Source organism: Rissa tridactyla, chromosome 10 (assembly GCF_028500815.1).
Source record: "Rissa tridactyla isolate bRisTri1 chromosome 10, bRisTri1.patW.cur.20221130, whole genome shotgun sequence".
NCBI classification, from domain to species: Eukaryota; Metazoa; Chordata; class Aves; order Charadriiformes; family Laridae; genus Rissa; species Rissa tridactyla.
The window spans coordinates 14,624,856-14,645,226 of record NC_071475.1 but is presented as its reverse complement, the minus strand read 5'-3'; the positions used below and the strand labels follow the sequence as shown (position 1 = coordinate 14,645,226).

Below are 20,371 nucleotides of genomic sequence, written 5' to 3'. Positions count from 1 at the left end.
CACCACTCCCATTTGTTCTTGCAAGGAACTCTGCTCCTTCCCTCCCCTAAAGGCCCTGCTGAATAGAAAAGACCCTCCAAGCCAATCCTGGGTGATGTGTACGCTTTTTCTGTCTACTTTTGTGACAAAGAGTTTGGATTTAAAAATCCATTTCAACAGCAAAGGTCCCCAAATATTATTTGGTTCTCAGAATGAAGTTCACCCAGGTGAATTCAGCTGATCAACGTCAAAATCAACAAGTTCTACAGAAAGCAATTCATGGCGTATTTCATTATCTGCTCTATTGAATAAAGAGCAGTAACATTTTAAGCATTTTAAGCGGTTAAATTTTGTTCCAAATAAAAGGTTGGCTTCGGAGAGAATGCAGGAAACAAAGCACAGAGAGGAAAATATTTCTTTTTTTTCCTGGTATTTCAGTAAAATAAGGTGCCAGTCAATCACTTTCTCAGTATTATACATTTATGCAAAAAGAATCTCAAATTTAGCACCCACACGTGGGTTTTTTTGAGCTGGATGAGGAAGTAGCAGCAGCAGAGACAGCTCAGCTCCCTCCCTCCACCCCACACGCCGCTGCCCCAACCAGACACACTGCTTTTAAAAGTCCTTAGAAAGCTTAATTTCAGTTAAACTGAAAGTTCTATGCTCAAATATGGCTTTTCCGCCTGTAAAACAGCTACATACAGCACGAACGCAGCCCAGGCTGCTGCACTGCCAACTGAAGGCACGTTTTTGATGGTAGGAAGCTTTTCACACAGAAATAGCTTCAGAAGTCAGTCATTTTCACAGGGTTACACCACATGGCTTTCACAACACATCCGAACGTTTTACGTGGCTTTATACACCAAACCCGACCAAAAAGCAACAGGAAGGACGCAAGATGCTTTGATGGGTTGCGTGACTGTCACCTTTCTCGGTAAAGCCGGGTGTCTGCTGGAGGAGCCAGCCCTGGGCAGGCCCAGTGGGACACGAGTAATGGCTCTCACCAGCCAATAAGTGGAGACACTTCATTCGGGGTCTCCTCCACCTGGCTTTTGGCAGGTTCTTCCAACTTGTGTGACCACCACCAAACCTCAGCATTTAGTTTTGCTGAAAGAGCCTGTTCACCAATGTTTGGTCATCATGGCCAAGGCCTACATGCCACCACCCTAATGGTGCTTGTGGCAGTTGATGCCCCAAAAGTTCTCAGATCTGTTCCTAAACTTCGTGGGATCTACTAAGGCCCCAGATGACTGCAGACAGCTAGAAGTTCTGCCTGCATTCAGACTAATACTCCAAGTAACGACATTTGGAATTAGTTATGGCAACTATTCCCAGTGCAGACACATGGCAGACTGAAAACTCAACTACTTCACTCAGACAGGCATACAGATCGGAAAGCTCAGTGCTGAGGAGACAACAGGACAGATCACAGGGCTACTCATAAAACAAACACCATAGAAACAACACTGTAGAAAATAAATAAAATTAAAACCTCAGCATTATCCAATTCAATGGTAATCTGCCAGAAAAGAAAGAACAAGGGGAAGAATTGAAAGCAAGCGTTAGTAAGAGAAAATACAGATAAATTTCATGTTAGGATCTTATAAATCATTTAACACTTTAATGCTGCAATCCAACATAGTATTTTACAGTCAGCATGAGGAACGTTTGCAATCTCCCAGGATGTGGTGGGTTAGGGACTGACACTGCTGGAAGCGCTGCGCCAGGCAGCTTCGGAGGCAGGATGCGCCCTGGCTTTGTTCCTCTGCCAAGTGACAAACCACGCGGGCTGGCTGACCGAGATCCAAGAACTTCACCCTTGGGCATGAGAGCCGTCACCAGCGTGAGCTGTAAGCAGCAGGAGGAGTGCAGAGGCTGGATTTCCAGTTTGGGAAGGGAAATGGGAGTTTTAAAATGTAAGTCCTGCACAATTGAGGCTCATCATCTGGTAGGCACCCAGGAAGATGTGCATGAATGACATGTTTCAGCAAAGTAAAAAACTTGGGTCTAGCCTACACTGTCAATGGAGTACAGTTTTCTGCCTATTAAATACACCACAGTATGCTACCCATCACTGAGCGAGCCCGAGCGCGTGCCAAGATGAGGAGTCTTTAGCAATATGTAAAGCTTTGAGCCTTCCCACAAGCTTCTGTACATCTGTGTTCTCACCACGGGTTTTGCATGCTGCAGAGGAACCCCAGCTGTTTAACGAAGCCCTTCGCTAATGGGAGCGGACAACGCCGCATTCTCATTACGTTTCCCACCTACAAAAGGGACAAGCGCATGGGCCAGGAGGGTGCGGCATTTTTATTATTTGTGCTGGGAGATTAAATGTGAGAGGTGGAGTACAATCTTTTTATAAATCAGATTGTTCCAGGGAGTACCACATGGTATTACAGCAAAAAAAAAAAAAAAAAAATCACACGCGATGCCAAAACTTCCATGGCACTCTGCTGCTGAACACTACTTCGACGTGACTGCTGTCAGTTCTGCGAACATCTGACCTACAAGCAATATCGCTTGCGCGATCAATATGCTGGTCACAAGAATAACTTTTGCTGCCTTCATCTATGTAGGGACTCAAGTATTTGGAATGGGTGCATAACTTAGTTTTTGTTCCTTTTTTTCTTCAAACACTCCAGGATCATTTTAAAAACAAAAGGTATTGCCTTTTAAGTAGTGACTAAATACAGTTATATGAGTCACAAGGGAGAATAAATACGATTGCACTTCTCACAGCCAGACAGTAAAAGCTGTTCTACTACTACTATCAGTCTATCTGTAAGCAATCAGCTGCTGCTTCATATTCGGAAATCCACTTTGCAGGCAAGCATATTCTTATCTTGAATTATGTAACTGATTGACTGTTTCAGAAATTAATGCATTTTCTACGCTTTGAAAATTTTTAGAATCTTGTGGGCTTCTCCATGGTCTGAATGGTGCAAGTTATGTTAACTGCATCTTCTAGAACTACTGCTGCACCTGACTTGGCCAAATAAAGTCTAAGTGACTGCTGTAAATGAATTTCCATTTAGAAAAATCTCCGAGTGGCTTACTGCATTTAAAAGAAAAAAAAACCCTCAAAGCTTTAATTTGTATTTTGTTGGTATATAGTATATATAGTATGTATCACCCAACCTTTCTATTACTTAAGGTGACCTTGGACAATTTCTCTTGGCTGTTTTTAACAGGAGAATATACACTGATGTGCTAAAGTGTAAAAACAAATCTATGATTACACTGAATCTTTTACATCCCCAGCTTTGGGCAACAGGAACTATCAGCCTGCCAAAGAGGATCATCCAGCCCAATTCCCTTTTGCAGAAGCAGACTACCTTCTGCAGGCTACAACCAGTCCCCTTCCAGGTCAGACTTGTACTGTATTGCAGATGTCTTCGCAAAGGGACTTAAGGAGAGGACAGAGGCCTCCACAGGGCTTCATCTTGTGCTGTTATGACCCAGCACAAGCTACCGCCACTTCAGCAGAAAAGGACAACGTGTCGAAAGTGGGTTGAAACCTGCAGTTGCTGCCCTTTCCTACCTACCCTGCTCCCCGTCTCATCCCACATTTTTACAAGGGCATGTAGTGATAGGACGAGGGGTAATGGCTTCAAACTGGAAGAGGGGAGGTTTAGATGAGGTCTGAGGAAGAAATTCTTTGCTGTGAGGGTGGTGAGCCCCTGGCCCAGGTTGCCCAGAGAAGCTGTGGCTGCCCCATCCCTGGAGGGGTTCAAGGCCAGGTTGGACGGGGCTTGGAGCAACCTGGTCTGGTGGGAGGTGTCCCTGCCCAAGGCAGGGGGTGGCACTGGGTGGGCTTTAAGGTCCCTTCCAACCTAAATCATTCTATGTTATGCTGCTTTCTTGTACTTGATTAGGGCATTCCTCCAAAGTCAATGAGTTTATTAAAAAATACTGCTACCAGAAAGTGAAAAAAAAAAAATCCCTGGGTGGGACTGCAGCTCTAGAGCAAAGCAGCAGCAGTGGCCGGGCGGTGGGCTGGACCTCTGACAGCCAAGAGGCAGCAGCAGCACATGGGAAGAGCGTTCCCTGGCAGGGCAGGGAGGACAGCACCGGCCATCCCTACCCTCCGGGCATTTTCCTAGGAGTCTCCCACTCACTCCCAGTGCTGCTGCGAGCTCAGCAACAGCCCACACGCCTGCACGTGCACACCCACATGCACTTGGCCTCCTCGCTCCATCTGCTCTCCCCTCCTCCAGGTCCCCATGCTCCAGGCAGCGAGCACCTGCCTCTTGCTGGACTGGCAACGAGCACTATGTTCTGCTCCCGTGTCCTCCTCATTTCCAGCCAGGCTAGCCAAAGAAAGGGACCATGTCCAACATCCCAGCTGGCCAGTCAGCCCAGCGATGCTGCTACAAGTGCCTCTGCCCATAGAGCATTTCCCTCCCTCGAGGCCGCAGCTATGGATACAGTGATAAACAATTATTATTTTGATTATGAAACTGTCTTACCTCTAAAGCTTTTGCCTTTTTGTGCTGGGAATCTAGCACTATGCAACATCTTCAAACCCTACTGCAAGTGAGAATTGGATATGAAACACCATCTGCTCCCGGGCACGGACTCCCAGTTGCATCAGGCATTCTTCCACACCACTGCTTCCCCCAGTCCCGACTGGCAACTCTCAATTACTCATGAGCACATTCACTGGGAGGGTATACTCCTCTGTAAATGTACTGTGAGGCGCGGTAATAACCTAGGTTGCTTAAAAATGCATGGAGATACCTTAGACAAGTATTTTGAGACTGACTGCAGGAACGTCTAGACATATGGGCATATGCACCCTCTTCTGATGCAAATAGGGAATAAGTCTGTACCTACAGAAAAACGTTCTTCTCAGCAAGACAAAGGAGTTGTATGTAGGAAAGGGAAAGAAAAAAAACCCCAAACATGGGTGGGTGTACAGTTTCCATCTGTAATTCACAACAAGATGACAACCCGGATGCATATAAATTAAAATTAAACTACAAAATATCCTCTTGTTGCAAGGGTATGTGACCTGATGAAGGATCACCTAGACCCAGAAAGCAAATAAAGAGGTTATATCCTTCATAAAGGAGTAACAACATTAGATATTTTTACAGTGCCAGCAACCGCAGGAATTAGACTTAAACTTGCAAGTCTAAAGAAGAAAAGCAACAGAAACAAGCTTACCTTTCAAATTGTATTTGAAGTTATTAGTTGACTAAAAATGTTTTGTTCCTGATCCAGTACAGAAGTGCTTACACATACAAAACAGTTTGAAAGAGCGAGAATTTTATTTTCCTTTACTGAATAATAAAGATAGTGTTTAACACAGAATGGTGAACTGTAAATTACGTTACCTTTTCTCCATAGCCTCTGTCTTTGGTCATCATTTCCCTGAGCGTCTGTAATACTTTAATACACAGTTTCTCCTCATTCTCCTCCAGCAGCTGTTTAGTATGCTTTATTAATCTGAAAATAACCAATCAATCACAGCTCGTTTTAGTACTAATATTCTAAAAATGGGATAAGATATACGTGGCTATCTATCTTAATTGGATTAAGTTGCACACAAGTTTTATTACCATGCCATTATACAACATTCTTGGGAACATTCTCTCAAGAGCAACATTGAACCAGGTACCAGGGGGCTTCAGTGAAGCTGTGAAGGGAACTGCATCCCCGGGGCAGGAGGAAAGCCAGATAAAACACTCTGACTACCGGCATAATTTACGACTTGCTGGTTCTCCAGAACAAACACTTAACAGTAAGAAAGAAAACTATTCCACTTTGTAAAAAAAAAAAAAAAAACAAAAAAAAAAACCAAAACAAAAAAAACCAAACCATACTGAGCATCCTGGATATGGCAATTAGGAATCCATCCTACCCAGCAGTTGTTTGTTACTCTGGTACCTAACTTCCATTAACTCTCTATATAACCCCCCCACTCCAGGAGGCGATCTGAGAAGCCAGATTCTGCTCTGAATTGCACTCAAAATGACCTTGTAATCTTTCCTTTTCCTTCCCTCCAAATTTGGGAGGCATCTGCGTTGGGTGATGCACACGATGACAACCGACTCTTACCCGGCACTAGGTGCTACAAGATCAAGACTAGGGCTGAAGGCAGGGACACAATAACAGGGACTAGCCCATAATTTCTTGCTTGTTTATACTACTGCTTATGACACTTCTGTCCTGCAGCAAAGCCAGCGATTGTTTAGCTTTAGCTGTGAAAGCATGTCAAGCAGTCTTTCCCCATCCCCAAGAGCTTCCCCCCGCCAAGGACAAATTGCATTTATCGTATCATGAAAAACTCCACTTTACATAAAGCTGGGCAAGAGGGCACCATTCCACAGGGCATGGGAAAACTGGGAAACAGCAAAACGTAACAGAAACCCTCCCAACAATCCGGACTTCAGGACAACTTACTTGCAAATGAAACCTCCACTTTCACATTTCCTCCTTGCATCTGTGTTCTCTGGGAAGAGCAGCTCAGGCCTGTGGAGCACGTCTACCAGAACTGATAACTCTGCCTGGACAAGAGGACGTAGGCGATCCTCTAAAGCTGACACTATGTCCTAGAATATAATCACATCAAGATTTTAAACAAACATCACATACATCTAAATATGTAAGCAAATTAATTTTACAAACTGCAAAAGAGGGACAGGAGAATTAGGTCTGTCCTGCCTGGATAAACTAGATCAAAAACCTCAGAGTCTGGTCAGGTAAGACTTTCAGTTTTATCATTTAATAGTTGTCTTTAAAAGGAAAGCCCTGATTTTCAGCAGTCCCCCAGATTACTTAGTTCCCCTCCCCATCTTTGTAGGTGCTCTTGTTCATATAGGGGAAAGAAAAACATGCAGATTCAGAGCTGCACTGAAACTCTGTGATAACAATCTGGTTCTTTATGCTTACGTGAGCTGACAATAAAAAGTACTACTGTTAAAATTATGCAAAAAAAACCCCAAAACAATTTCTTCCCCTTTTCAAAGTTTGGAAAGCTGTAGCTACCTTAAAATGAAACCACATTTACCCTAATACTTAAACAAGCCGAAAATACTGAGAACCTCTGAAGCCAGAGAGGAAGTTTAATCAAACTGAAATGGACAAATAGACAGGAGCAGATAGAGAGGGACAAGCTGGGCTGGGCAGCGTTTTTACATTATGTAAGTTGACATAAAGTTATTTGTAACTGTTTGCCAGAAAAAGCTTTTGGCCAGAGAATGAATCTTCAAAGGTTAAAAGCATCATTGAAAACGATGAAATTCATTTGGTATAAGAAAGGCCTTATTGAACTGTCTGTACATCTGAACATAAAATATAGCTATAACACATCAATCCCTATTTCTAACACAAAGCGGTATGTTTAAATAGTCTTTTTAGCAAAAGCTGTATGGGAATGCACACACTTTGTTTCAGGGAATGTCTGTGGCTGCAACTGGTTCACAAGGAACCGATGCATCTGTTTATTTCAGTCTTCCAGGCAGGGCTGTGGCACCTTTCATTGTACGGAGAGTTTTGGAGTACAAGGAGCAAAGCACTGGAGGAATCTGGAAGGCTGTGATGATGAAGAAGTCCTGTCTCATCAAAGAAATATTACTAATGGTGAAACAAGAATACTTCAAGTACCACTAGCTTCAAATATCTGCGTCTCCTAGGATGAGTACTTCTATACCCATTAGCTGTGCACATTCAGTTACCTGTCTTGCTACAATGGTTTACGTTTGATTTTATATACAGTATTACTGTATTATTGTATTCAGCATCAGCTAACTTGATTACCATGTGGCATTTTGACTAATTAATTCATCCCAAAACGTTTTTCTACTTAGTATAAATTCCTCCTTTTGTGTAGGCATGCAAGTGCTTATCAAAGGAGGAAGGGGTGCTGCGTAATCACCTGTAATCTTTCAATTATGTTTCGATAATCCCTGGAGGCAGCGAGCACCGAATCTCTTCGGGCAGCATTCCTTGCAGTCATTCGCCAGTTCATTGCAGTCTTCTGTACGATGTTATGAGATTTCAGGAAGAGATTGTTGACCTGACTGTCCAAGTCTACAGGAATTGCAATCGCGCGGCTTTTTGCTGCAACAAGCAAAAGTTAGTGAGAACTGACTCCTTCAGCCCGTGTATTACAACCAACGCAAGAACAAGACAAGCTCTACTTGCAATTCCTTCTACAATCTCCTTTGTGTGAACTTTAAACAACGTGATACTCAGTCCCTGTGTAATCATAGATGTAACGGGTCAGACCCCTCTGGAGCATTATGATTAAAGACTTTCACACCTCAGAGCTGTTTATTGTCTTCAAAGTCCTTACACACGCACTCCCAACATCTCGTGCTAACACACCCATGCACCTATCCAACAGAATTTGGTCTCCTACCCAGGACAAATTACTCTTCTTGCTACTAAAAGCAGAGAAAATTACTGGGAGGAGCAGCACAGAACTACTTCCCTGCTGCAGATCAACAGGACTGCAGAGAGTTTTGAGGTTAAATGGAGAAAGCACTTCAGGTTCCAGTGACACCACCTATTGCTCAACCATGACAATACATCAACGGAACTCTGGCTTTGTGCTGTGCCTTGGCTCTGAGTTATCTGCAAGTGCAACTGGAGGGAACTAAACTGCAGTTTCTTTTTGGAAGGATGACATGTAAGCAGCAAACACTGGATGACCACATCTGCAGCAGTTAGTTCTGATTACGTCCATTTCTTACCTACATCTGAGAGGACCCGAATGCAGCTTTCCACTGACGCCTTTTGGCTGGGCATTAACCAGTTGCAGTGGTACACTCTGAACACGCCTTGCAGCAACTGCACAAACACAGGTTGGCGAGTCTAGAACACACGGTTAAAGAAAAGAAAATCAGACTCATCACACCATATTGAGGTGGATCAGCATCACCCTGAGGTAATACTGGTTACCAGCTTCAGACAAGACTCTCTGCACACCAGTCACTTCTAACTGGTCTGCATCCACTTGTTAGGCAACTTCACGTTGAAGACAGCGTATCTACCACACAATCAGCAACTGAATGGAAAGGGTGGGAATGAAAGCTGGAAGGGAAACATTAAATAGACAGCTTCTAAAGCATAAAGCCTCAAGTAATTGAAGCCTGACTAAGCAAAGGAAATAAGCAGTCATCTTCATCTGTTTAATCAGAGTTATCAGCAAACCTGGCATACAGAGATTCTTCCTTTAGCGGTGACCAGTGGCTGACTCAATAGTCCACAGGTAAATGGGACTTTGCTCTTGGCTAAACAACAGCATGGCCCCAGAGTTGAAAACTCATCATTTCAGGTATTATTAACTGGTATCTAATTTACTGAAGAAACCAGCTGTGCGTTTGTTACTTCGAACACAGGTAGTAGTTAGTGGTAAACACTACAGTTGCTATGGATCTGCCAAAATTAAGGTGTGGGGTTTAGCCCTGTGTTTCGCAAGGTGATCTTCCACTATAGATAGGTGAGGTGCTCCAACACACACACACGAGCTCTGTTCGTCCATCTTTGCAACATCCCAACGATATGGACCAAAACTCCCGGTTTCGTTTTGTACGGTAATTACTCAGTGGAACAATTCATTTATTTTACCATTAGCGGAAAAAGTATTTTAAATATTTCAAATGAACCTACATTGAGAGGGAATACGCCGTATCCCCGTGCCTACTAGCTAAGTAATGTTTCTATCAGCTAAGTGAACTACACCACAGTGCAAAGCCCACAAGACTTAGGAACCAGTGAAGAAAATACCTCTTTTATTCTGGTCAAGATTAATGCCTGTTTGTAAGAAAAAAGTGGAGTTAGATGAAAAAGCCAAATCTATTAGATAATTAAATCTATTAGATCAAATGCATCAAATAACACCATTGTGAAATGTACAAAAGGAGAATCAAAATTCAAGAACCAAAAATTACTAAGAGGCAAATACCTATTATCCTTTCTAGAAATAAGCCAAACACCAAAAACATGGCAGACAGTAGTATTCTCCAAGGGCATTGAAAATACCGGCAGTTCTGGATTTAAGCCACCCACGTATTCTTTTCAGTTCATGTTTAAAGACTTTTCTGTCTTAAAAAGCTTCAAAGATGTTTCATTTGCTTAAATTAGGTCAATAAATCAAATAAGAAATTTACTCCGTGTTCCACATGCCTCCAACCACACTCGCGAAGGAAAGCCTTGGGCAGCAGCACCCTTAGGAGGGAAACAGGCTAAACAGTACTTGCTAAAGAGGAAAAGTTTTGGACAGCTGTTCTTTGAAAAGACATATTTATGTTCTCCTAATTTCATATTATTTGAAGTGCATGACAGACGTACAAGGTGTTCCTTGAACAAGCAAGGCCGGTCCTGACTCAAAGGAGGTACAATTTAAATCGAACAAGCCATAACACGAAAGAGCATGAGACAAGAAGAGGCTCGCATGGGAAAAAGCAAGATGACAAGGTGCAGCAGAAAGGACGGGGAGTGACTGCGTCCAAAGGCAACGCAGAGGAGAGTGGCAACGGTCCCTCGCCTGCGGAGACAGCGGCACCAGATCACAGTGGCTGCAGACTGCCCTGCAGCATCTTGGATGGGAGGGAAAAATCCCACCCGGAGGAGGGACATCCACAGCCAGGTGGTCCAACAGGCTCTACTCCTCAGGTGGGTGAGTCCCAGGCTACGGGCAAGAGCCTTGACAGGCAGAAAAAGGGAGAGAAACAAAGATCTTAACTTAGAGATGTAGAGAAAAGATGAATCCAGGATAAGACAGAACTACCAACAGAGATGGTAAAAGAGAGGTGAAATAAGTTAATTCCTCCTGCCAGACAGAAGGAGAGATTGAGAAACTAAAGAAAAGCTGCTGACAGATGAAATTAACAGATCGCTAAAGTATGACGGTAAGGAAGTGTATTCAAATACTGTACACTCAGAGATGACAATTAAAAGCATGACAGGGAGGAGAGGAGATGGGCAGAGCCCTGGGGGACAAGGCGAACGATCTCCATCTCTCATTGTCTTCTGACGAAGTTTTGACAAACTCTCAGGGAAGCTGATACCGCAATAGGGCTGACAGTTTGAAGCCACATGAGGAGCAAATCAACCGCTGGACTGCTCAGACTTGCGGGAGTGAAGCCAGAGCCCCAACGAAGCTGCTCAGCCCAAACACAGCTGTTGTGGCTCCCTGTGCTCTCCCAGGCAATGCCCACAGTTTGGCAGTTTAAGAGCGTTTGAGCCAATCCCAAACACAGCTCTTGGTTTCAGTGTGACTGTCCCCTTGCCTGAATAAGGAGGGCTGTCTAAGCCTGTGAGAAGCAGGGCTGTGTAGAATGCTCAACAGTTGGTAGATCAGACTGGCCGCTGGTCGAATCCATGTCCTGACTGCAGGGGGACAGACTGGCAACATGAGAGATACGGGTGGTAAACAAGGGAAAAGCAGGAACATCACTGCTCATGTTGAGCAGTAGAAGTCTTTACCGTCAGCAGTTTTATGTATACCTCCCTGGAGCCCTGCAGTCACCCAGGCAGCACACCATGACCCAAAGGGTTAGCATAAATCCTTTGACAAGGGATTGACATGTCAAATTGGCCACTTTTGAGAACCAGATGACTCCTAACCTGCTGCCAGTTGCCTTCAATTACAAGTGAACAACTGCCTCTGGCACACTGAGGCTGCATCAAGTTTCAACAACTACCATACCCAAACTTCTGACAGACCTGCCAGGCACCTGACCACTCCACCCACGCTCCTCCCAAAACGTTATTTATGAATACAGGAATGATGTTATCTTTGTGCTGCAATACAAATATTAGGGCAATGTCCTGACACTGCTGTTCTGCAGTGGAAATCTCTACCTTCTGTCACTTCACAAACGTTCCAAGCCTCTCTCCATGTTTCCCCAACTTTTGAACACAAAAAAAATTACTCAGCTTAATGAAACACACTAGAGCTTTTGGAAATACATATATATATATATTTTATTTTTTTTTAAGGAAATTAGAGTCTTCCTATAAAAAACATGCTTTGTTTAAACAATCACCTTTGTACCCTCTGTAATGCAACACCCTCTCCTCCTGTCTGGAAAGCCTGCCACCAAAGCTTTATCTCCCTTTATCACAGCACTCTGGAGAACCTGCTGCCGTGCTACTGCTTTACCACTGCTGCACAGCTGGCATGACAAACTATCGCTGAGCAAAATTGCTTGTTTGCTCTCCTAAACCTGCCCAAACCATCTTGCTCAAGTGTACTCTGATCTAAGGCTGCAAAGAGGACAACCAGAGCCCTTAGATGCAACTGGAATACAAAACATACAAAAAAATCCTTCATTTCCCTACTTGCAGTGTGATTCTCTCACCAGGAACCTGATAACGACACGTAGAAACTCTCTCCAAAAGACCTGTGTGATCTCGGTGGGAGCATGGAAGTTGAATCTACTAATGAAGCAATGTGAGACTTCAGCCCCTCTACGAAAACATTTGTACTGTGGGCTATAAATCTTTCCACTTCTACAAGAAAAGAAACATCCTGCTCCCAAAGAATACGTATCTGCTCCCCCATTAAACACATGTGTTTCTTTTTAACTGGTAAATGGAACGAAAGTGGAATGAACATAATTGCATTTGCAGCATCTTTTTACTTTTCTGTCTTGCTGCATTTTCCTACCTGCAAAGTAGTGCTCTGATCAGAGAATGGGGAACTGAAGAAAGTGGTGACGATACTCATCACTATTTCTGTAACGTACTTCTCCAATATGGAGTCAGCATGCTTTCTGTCGCTGGTGTTGTTACAAGCCTGCAAGACAATTCGTTCTTAGGTCAGAAGCAGCTCAACCAAGGTAGATGAATAAGTGTTCCAGACTGGAATTCTTCATTTCGCACTGTTCCAGTCCCAGCAATTCCCTGCCACAATGATATTTATGACGCTTGGACCTCTGGATTTCCAGCATACACAAAAGCAGAAGCCCAACACCATTACTGTTCAAGGTGCTGGCATTCAGCATGTTTAGGGGGGAGGGAAAAAAAACAGAGTGCCTTAGAGGAAAGAAAGTAGTAGGGTAGGGAGGACTGAAGTGTAATGCTTTCGTATGGGGAAATACTTGGAATCCCAGGCAAAAAGCCATATGGCCAAACAAACGCCAAGCTTGGAAAAAATTTGTCCTGACCTGCCAAAAACTGTTGACTATTGCTCAGGAAGGAGCTCACTATCCTGGCCAGAATAAGCAAGCCAGGTGGCAGAAGAGAAAAAGGCATCAGACAAAAGAGCAGGGTGTGGGGCTTTTCTGAGGTTTGTTGTTTGTGGGGTTTTTTTTCTTTTTAAGAGGAAAATATTAATGTGTTCCATGGAATATGACTAATGAAATCCACAGGCATAAGGAAAAGAAGGCACATACAAATTTGAAGGAACACAGTATTCAGGGTACTTATTGCCTTGATGCACTGTTGTGTCCTATTCTTACTACTCTGTACTAAATAGGTTCATTTGAGCTTTTTAATTCAGTTCCTAGATACAGAAACCATTACCCGACAGATGTCAACCAGGAAGTTCTCAAATAGCTTCCACATATGATTACTGGTGTAAATCTCTTTCATTTCTACTTCTGTGTCCACATAGCAGTGATTCAAGAAGTTGATGTACGCAATTTTGACCTAAAAGCAGAGGAAAAAAAATTACCATTAAAAAATAAAAACCTGAATGGTATTACGAATGAATGCCACATTAAAACCGCTATATAAATCATTTGTAATTCTACTTCTTCCTTTTATTTAAGCACTGGTGAAATTTAATGCCATGAATAGCAAGACATCATCCAATAAAAAACACCAGGATCACTGTAGACGAAACGTCAGCATAATAATCATTTCCAGTTCTGCAGAACCATCTGTTCAAGGTTAGCAGCCTACTCCATAAACCTCTCTGCCTCAAGAACCCTATAAAACAAGCAAGTACAGCATCACATCCCCATTTTAAGGGCAAGGAAACGAGTATAGAAGGATTTAACTTAACTATCCAGATTCTCTGGGGTTGCCGATTAGCAGCAGCAGGGAAGGAATCCAGTTTCCCAGCTCACATCTCACCGTCCACCTGCACCCGCCACCTTTCCCAGGCCAGACTGGGAATGATCTGTAATATCACATCTCTCCCACCCAAAGCCAGCACATTTCAAATACATCTAGGTCAGTGCCTCCAAACGGCCCTCACCTCCGGTATGCAATCCTCGTGGGTTACTACCCTGACAATGTCATCCAGAGGAAGAAGGGAGTTGCATTTTATTTCTGTGTAGACATTTTTGCCTTCCGTGCAGACAGCAAGAAGTTCTACTAAGTGGATGTGGTACATCAGTGGGCTGTTTTCATCCATCCGATCCCTCTCGGATCTCATCATTTGCACCAAAGTCTGGAAGGAGGCTCTGTCATTGTAGAACACTAGGACATCTTCTCCCGCATTCACCAGCTACCGAGAAAGAAAGATATTCCATCAGCAGATCAAAGCCTGTGCATCTCCCCGCAGCATGCTCCCCTAATCTGTGGGCCAACTGTTACAGTGCAAAATCCCGATTAGTTATTCTTTAGACGCTTAAAATGAGTGCAGCCCACCAAGTCAGCTGGGCATTCCTCCTGCGCTCCCTTCATGGGACACAGGGCTCGAGTACGACATTTTCTCCTAAAGAATTTACCACTTCTGAACTGCTGAAGAACTTCAAAGTCAGCCCAACAGAACAGAAGTTGTGCCAAGAAGCTTGTGACTTTCCATTGTGCTTTTTTATTTCACGTATATTGCCTCAGCTGACTTCTTAATACAGCAAGCTGCAGACATGCCGTTTTGTTCAGAGCAACGCCCCAGGGGCACGCCGGATGGGAGGACTGCAGGGCTCAGTAATTCCACCCTTCTGAACAAACATCATCAATTTTCCAAGGCTAGCCAGCGACAGTTAAGTTGCACACTGAAGATTTTTATTAGCTGCACGTTTGAGACTCAGCTGGCCAGATTTTCGGAGCAGTTCAGACCTCCTGTAACTCCGTGACGGGAAGGAGTAGGAGTAAACGGAGACCTGCTCCGGGCTGGGCAGTTCTGAGCAGGCAGCTGGAGGGTCCGAGGGTGTCCTCCCGCAAGCTTTGGGGCAAACAGCCAGAGAAAACGCGGAAGGCAACCCCCAAGGCAGCTCCCTTTTCCCAGCAACTGCTGACCCCCGTGGAAGGTGATTGCTGAGCATCCCACAAACTCGACTCTGTGATGAGAAGCTCACGAAACCATTTTTGAACTGAACGACAAAACATGGAAGACCTTTGATCAATCTGGTAAGATTGATATACAAAAGCCACAGCTTGACAAATCTGATCCTCGGGCTCCCCCTGCTGAAGAGGCCGATAAAAATCCTGCCAGGCATGCAAAATGCTGTCAAACAGATCATGACCAACTTATCCAACTTAAAGGGATTCACTGACCTATCCAACTTAAAGGGATTTATTCACCCTTCTCTTACCTCTTCCTTCTATCCTGACACCCCAATTTCCACACCTAAATTTCTGAAGACCCTCATACTTCAGCACTTAAACAGCTGAGTATGTACATCTTGGTAAGATAAGAAATTCCCATCAAAATACTATCATGGTAGAATTTTCCTTCTGCATTAGTGATCTTGAAATTAAACTATTTCTCTTCTAGCCAACGTTGCTAGAGGAGGGCACCCTTGTTTTGTACGCCCACCTAGATGGTGCTGTGTAGAAGCCTGGAAAGTAATGCCCAAGTATCATTAATAACTGACCACTCATTATACCTATGGGTGAAGAGCTCAGAAAGCTTTTGGTCACAAAAAAGCCTATGCTTTCTGGTAGCTGTATGCTCTTTTTGCATTGTGAGAGCTAACTGTCAGCTTCTTGGCAGTCCCAGAAGCGAGAGGATCAATTTGTCATTTGCACCAAATGGTATGTGAAAACTTCTGTTCAGACCTTGCAAATCTCTGCAGCTCTCACCTCAGCCATTACCATATCTTGGCATTTCTTAATGAATTTTCCTTCCGCCTTGACAATTGTCTGCAGGAACTTTATGTACTGAACATTTCTGCCATGTGTTTCTATACAGTGGACAAAGTGTTGAACAACGCGTTCATTAATCTCACTGCAAAGCTGGAAGTTGTTCATGAAAATGTGTTGCATTGTTACCGCTTCCAGAATCTAATGGAGGGGGGGAAAGAGAGACAGACAATTAGAAAATAAACAAATCGCCAAACCCACACAGAGGTCAGGATAAAGTCAACACTCCTGCAGGGTGCAGGACTGAAAAGAACATTTCTAAGGACCTAACCTTTCAACACAACAGCTCGTATCTAAGCCTATTTTTCAGTCCACTTCAGCCTCTTGAACTTTCTATGCTGAAATGCTCCTAAACAAACAGATCTTGCCAACTTTTGAGGCTTTAGAATGGAAACAAAATGTGACCCCTTCAATCAATCTTGCAACAGAACAGGCCCAGAGGGATCACCGAGGACTATCTTTTCTTGCTAGAAAATATAAATCATGGCACGAGGTTATTCTTACCCCTGGGTTAAGGAACAGGTTTATGTGCTTGTGCAGCAATGCCTGGTTCTGTTGGTTCCCAGCACAAAAGTTCTGTAAAAACTCGTGTGCAAGCTTCATTATCTCCTGCATCCTCGTGTCTTCAGCCTGTGGTTGCACGACACATAAGATGGGGTTAAAAAGAATCTGAAGGTTCACTTTCAGGTGAGTACTGGATGAGCCACAGCTCCCTCTCTGCAAGGGAACTGTCACGTCTCTCTCACACTCCAAAGAAAAACAAACCTCCACCCAGCTCACAGACATTAGAGATGCGTTTGGCCTGCTTCGCAGTTCTAAAGATCATCAAAAATAAAGACCATAATAGAAATTACAGTAGTTTATTCTCTAAAATTGCATATTCCATGGCCAAGCCTGCCAGCAACGTGCTTTAGTCACTTTTACACTTCTGAACATACCAGTACATTGGCCAAACCACACATCATCACCTTGGGGCTGCACAGGAAAATTGCCATGTTCCACTGAAACGCATTTCAGCTGCGACAGATAGGTAGTTCATGGCAAAGAAGAGATGGAAAGTTATTATTGCAACAGTTAAGCCCAATTTATATTTACTGGAATCTGCACACTACTTGCGTGCTTCCAAGTACAGCTCAGGAATTGGTGCCTTTCCTCTGACATCAGTGCGGATTACCAGTCCACTGATGGTATAAAATGCAGTTTGGAAAAACAGTGCCTGCTTATATTTTTAAGGAGTTTCATATATTTCCAAGGGTGAAACATCTTCCACACTGCCTGTCCAATATGTTTTCATCTGCCTGGGACAGAAAGGTGACAAGAGTTGCTGGGAGGGTGTTTTTGCTGCCAATTTTTTTGCAAAATATGAAGCGAGACAGCATGAGACTTAGCTTGACATTAATCAAAGCTACTGTCTAGAATTACTGGTTTTCAGAAACCTTTAGTTTGGAACCGAAGACAGCAGAGTGACAGGGAAAATGTGAAGAGCTCCCTCACCTATGCAATGATAAGTACCTGTCACCCATGACTAATGGGCAGCCACCGCGATGAGCTGAGGGTGTGCTCCATCAGCACAATGCCGTGCTGCGCAAGCTCAAACTGTACAGCAACCCAGCCAGAGTGGGCTTCAGACTGTGCCGCTGACATCACATGGCTAGTTCTGACCAGCAGTCCTCGCCTGGAGAGTCAGCTGATATTTATTCATTTCTAAGAGGGAGTTTGGGACTCTACAGCTGGGGGTGTCTGTGTCTAACTACTGGGCAGACCTGCTGATAAACTCCATGGGGAACCAGGCACCCTCGTTTCCCTTAGCATTCCCAGAATGGCTGTCACACAGCTATCTCATAGCAAGAATGAGGGTCTTGCTTCCACCAGCACAGCTTAACTTCAAGGCAGCACACACCTCCCATGACAAGCTATGAGATGAGCCTTGGTCTTACTCTGAGCTATGATGGACAAGCATTTCTTCAGGACGTAGTGCACAACACCGTATATTCAAAGATTCTATTTTTGAATTGTGAGTAGTTAAAAAAGACTCTTTGAACCCAATATAAAGGTGGAAGGTTCAGGAAGGTTCAGAAGAGGTATTAAAAGCCCATCAACATGGCAAGAAGCAAGATGACAGCCATACAGAAACCCAACCTTTTCGTAAGGGATCTGCAGCAGCTCCAGCACAACCGCATGAGCTCCCATGTTCCTCAGAAGTCGCTGCTGCTGTTTCCGGCTTTTCCTGACAGAGGCGCCTTCCTGAACACACAGCTTGCTGAGCCGCAGCAGGATCTGGAGAAAACACTTACTTTAGAGCTGAAATTCTGAGGTTTATTTCAGAACATGCCAGGTGGCTCCCAGAGAGCAGCCACAACGCATCTGCACGGACCAGAGCAGCTCTAGGCAGCAAAATGAGGTTTTATGGACTCAAGGCGAGGAGGTAAGACCAGACTAAGGCCTGGTGGCTCCTGCAACATCAGTAAAGGTGCAAAGGGACTGAGCTGGAACCCAGAGAGGCAGCGATGGTGGCAGCCACCACCTCGGGGATGCATCAGCCAGCACAGCCTTGTGCCACTCGGCATAGGCAAGAAAAGCAGTGCAGCAACAGTGTTATCACGTCTGGTGGTTTACTGCCCTGAGCACCATCCATTGCATCTCTGACTGGAGCTGGTCCCACAGAACTCAGCCGTGTCAAGGGAGCCCCGCGTCGGGCTCTGCAGCACAGTGCCACAGAAAGCCCATTAGCTACCACCACACCAGCGCCAACGCAGGCTCTTTGTCTGGCATTTTTTTAAATTAAATTTCAACAGCACGGTGGGTTTGAGTGCATAGTCCTCAGGACACAGCAAATTAAATAGCTTCTCCACTTGCTTACTTCCTTCGTAGCCTTTTACAATAAAAATATTGTGTTGCCATTGAAACAGCAGCAAAATGTCGCGTTTCTCACTAATCCATTCTTAAGGAAAGAATACACATGTCGTGCTTATTATACTCCTGGCTTCTCATTCAAGTTGGGATATGTTATTACTCAGCAAATAGTTTCCACAATGGAAGAGTGACTCAGACTTTCCTGGGTGTCTCCATCTGACTGCAGCTCTCCACAGCTGCGTTACTCATTTACACTTCCATTTAACTATCAAGAAGCAAAATTTTACCTCCTTTACTACACGGTAGTTGTAGCTGCTAGTACTTTCAGGCTTTTGGGACTTGCTGTGACCTTCCTGTGGATAAAATCAGACAATTTATTAGTAGCTTGTAGTACTGTGTTCATGAAGGCTAAAATTACTATTCTGGGATAGTGCATGCTCTCTTCCTGGAAAGGAGTGTCATCCTTCGATTTTCTGACAGTCTCAGAAAAACACATATAATTATGCTGTCAGGTCACATTGACCTCTGTATCATAAAATAAGGTGACGGTGGGATGATTTTAGAGACAGCAACCTCCTGTGCTTTCCTTTGCTTGTCACATTATGTCTGTAATCAAGTCTCTCCCAAAAAAGCTTCTTACTTTCTCTCCCTCTCTGTGATTATTAAACTGTCATTGCATAGAAATCAAGAGATACCTCACAGAGCTACACCCTAGGAAAGCAATGAGTAAATTACTTCTATTTACTTCCAACAATAAACGTTCATAACCCAGGGAATACTCTTGCATTCCCTCATCTGCTCTTTTCTATTTGATTGCAAATTATACTGAGACAAAAGGTGTTTAATTAGTTGTAAGCCAGATGTGTGTGCCAGGAAAGTCCAGTATTATCAGGTACAGATAAAGCACCAACATTTACCAGGTTTCTTAAGCACTGTTCTCTCCTGCCATTTAATAATAGTGCCATGATTCAAAACGCATGACCTGAACACAGTTCACAGCTCTGCCCTTATATTATCCGAGGTACTTGTGACCACGTGAAAAACATGCAATCTGTCAGTGGTGAAAGGACACAACTCAGGAGCCAGCGCAAACCCAAACCACCTGCTCTGTTAGAGCCTAAAGACACCACATTAGTGGGTGCTAATTCTGAGCAGTTTCCCCCTGAGACTAACTGGCATCAACTAGCTCAAATTCTGCCCTTACTCTTGCCTTAGTCCCAAAGCAATTCAGACAGCCTCACCAGGCTATGCAGCGTGCTGGAAAGATGCTTGGGTTTTTTTAGTCACAGTTCCGGAAACAGTTACATTTTCATAAAAGATTAATACATTAATTTGTGCAAACAGAACCTAATTACCTCTTTTTTCTTGTGTTCGTTTTCACCTTGCACTCCATCCATAGTCTCATCAGGGCCCTGGCCTTTGTACACCCAAAGCTCCGATTTCTCCACGATAGACCTCAGCTGGTCCAAATCTTGTTTTATCTGCTTGTAGTTGTCAACATCTTGGCTGGTAACAAGCAGTTGAACCTTATATGAATGCAATCCAT

General features: G+C 44.0%; 1 protein-coding gene across 4 annotated transcripts in view; it reads right to left on the bottom strand.

Annotated features, from left to right (window-relative positions):
- The window catches only part of ITPR1 (inositol 1,4,5-trisphosphate receptor type 1), a 182,469-nt gene that overhangs the window by 80,270 nt on the left and 81,828 nt on the right, over positions 1-20,371 (bottom strand). For all 4 annotated transcript variants that reach the window (XM_054216021.1, XM_054216018.1, XM_054216019.1 and 1 more), the window contains 12 exons: positions 20,181-20,351; positions 19,113-19,178; positions 18,112-18,249; positions 16,477-16,602; positions 15,913-16,113; positions 14,141-14,392; positions 13,462-13,587; positions 12,605-12,733; positions 8,682-8,802; positions 7,862-8,046; positions 6,388-6,536; positions 5,319-5,430 (listed from right to left, as the gene is read on the bottom strand). In XM_054216021.1, the coding sequence (XP_054071996.1) occupies positions 5,319-5,430; positions 6,388-6,536; positions 7,862-8,046; positions 8,682-8,802; positions 12,605-12,733; positions 13,462-13,587; positions 14,141-14,392; positions 15,913-16,113; positions 16,477-16,602; positions 18,112-18,249; positions 19,113-19,178; positions 20,181-20,351 (1,776 nt within the window). The remainder of the gene's footprint in view (positions 1-5,318; positions 5,431-6,387; positions 6,537-7,861; positions 8,047-8,681; positions 8,803-12,604; positions 12,734-13,461; positions 13,588-14,140; positions 14,393-15,912; positions 16,114-16,476; positions 16,603-18,111; positions 18,250-19,112; positions 19,179-20,180; positions 20,352-20,371) is intronic.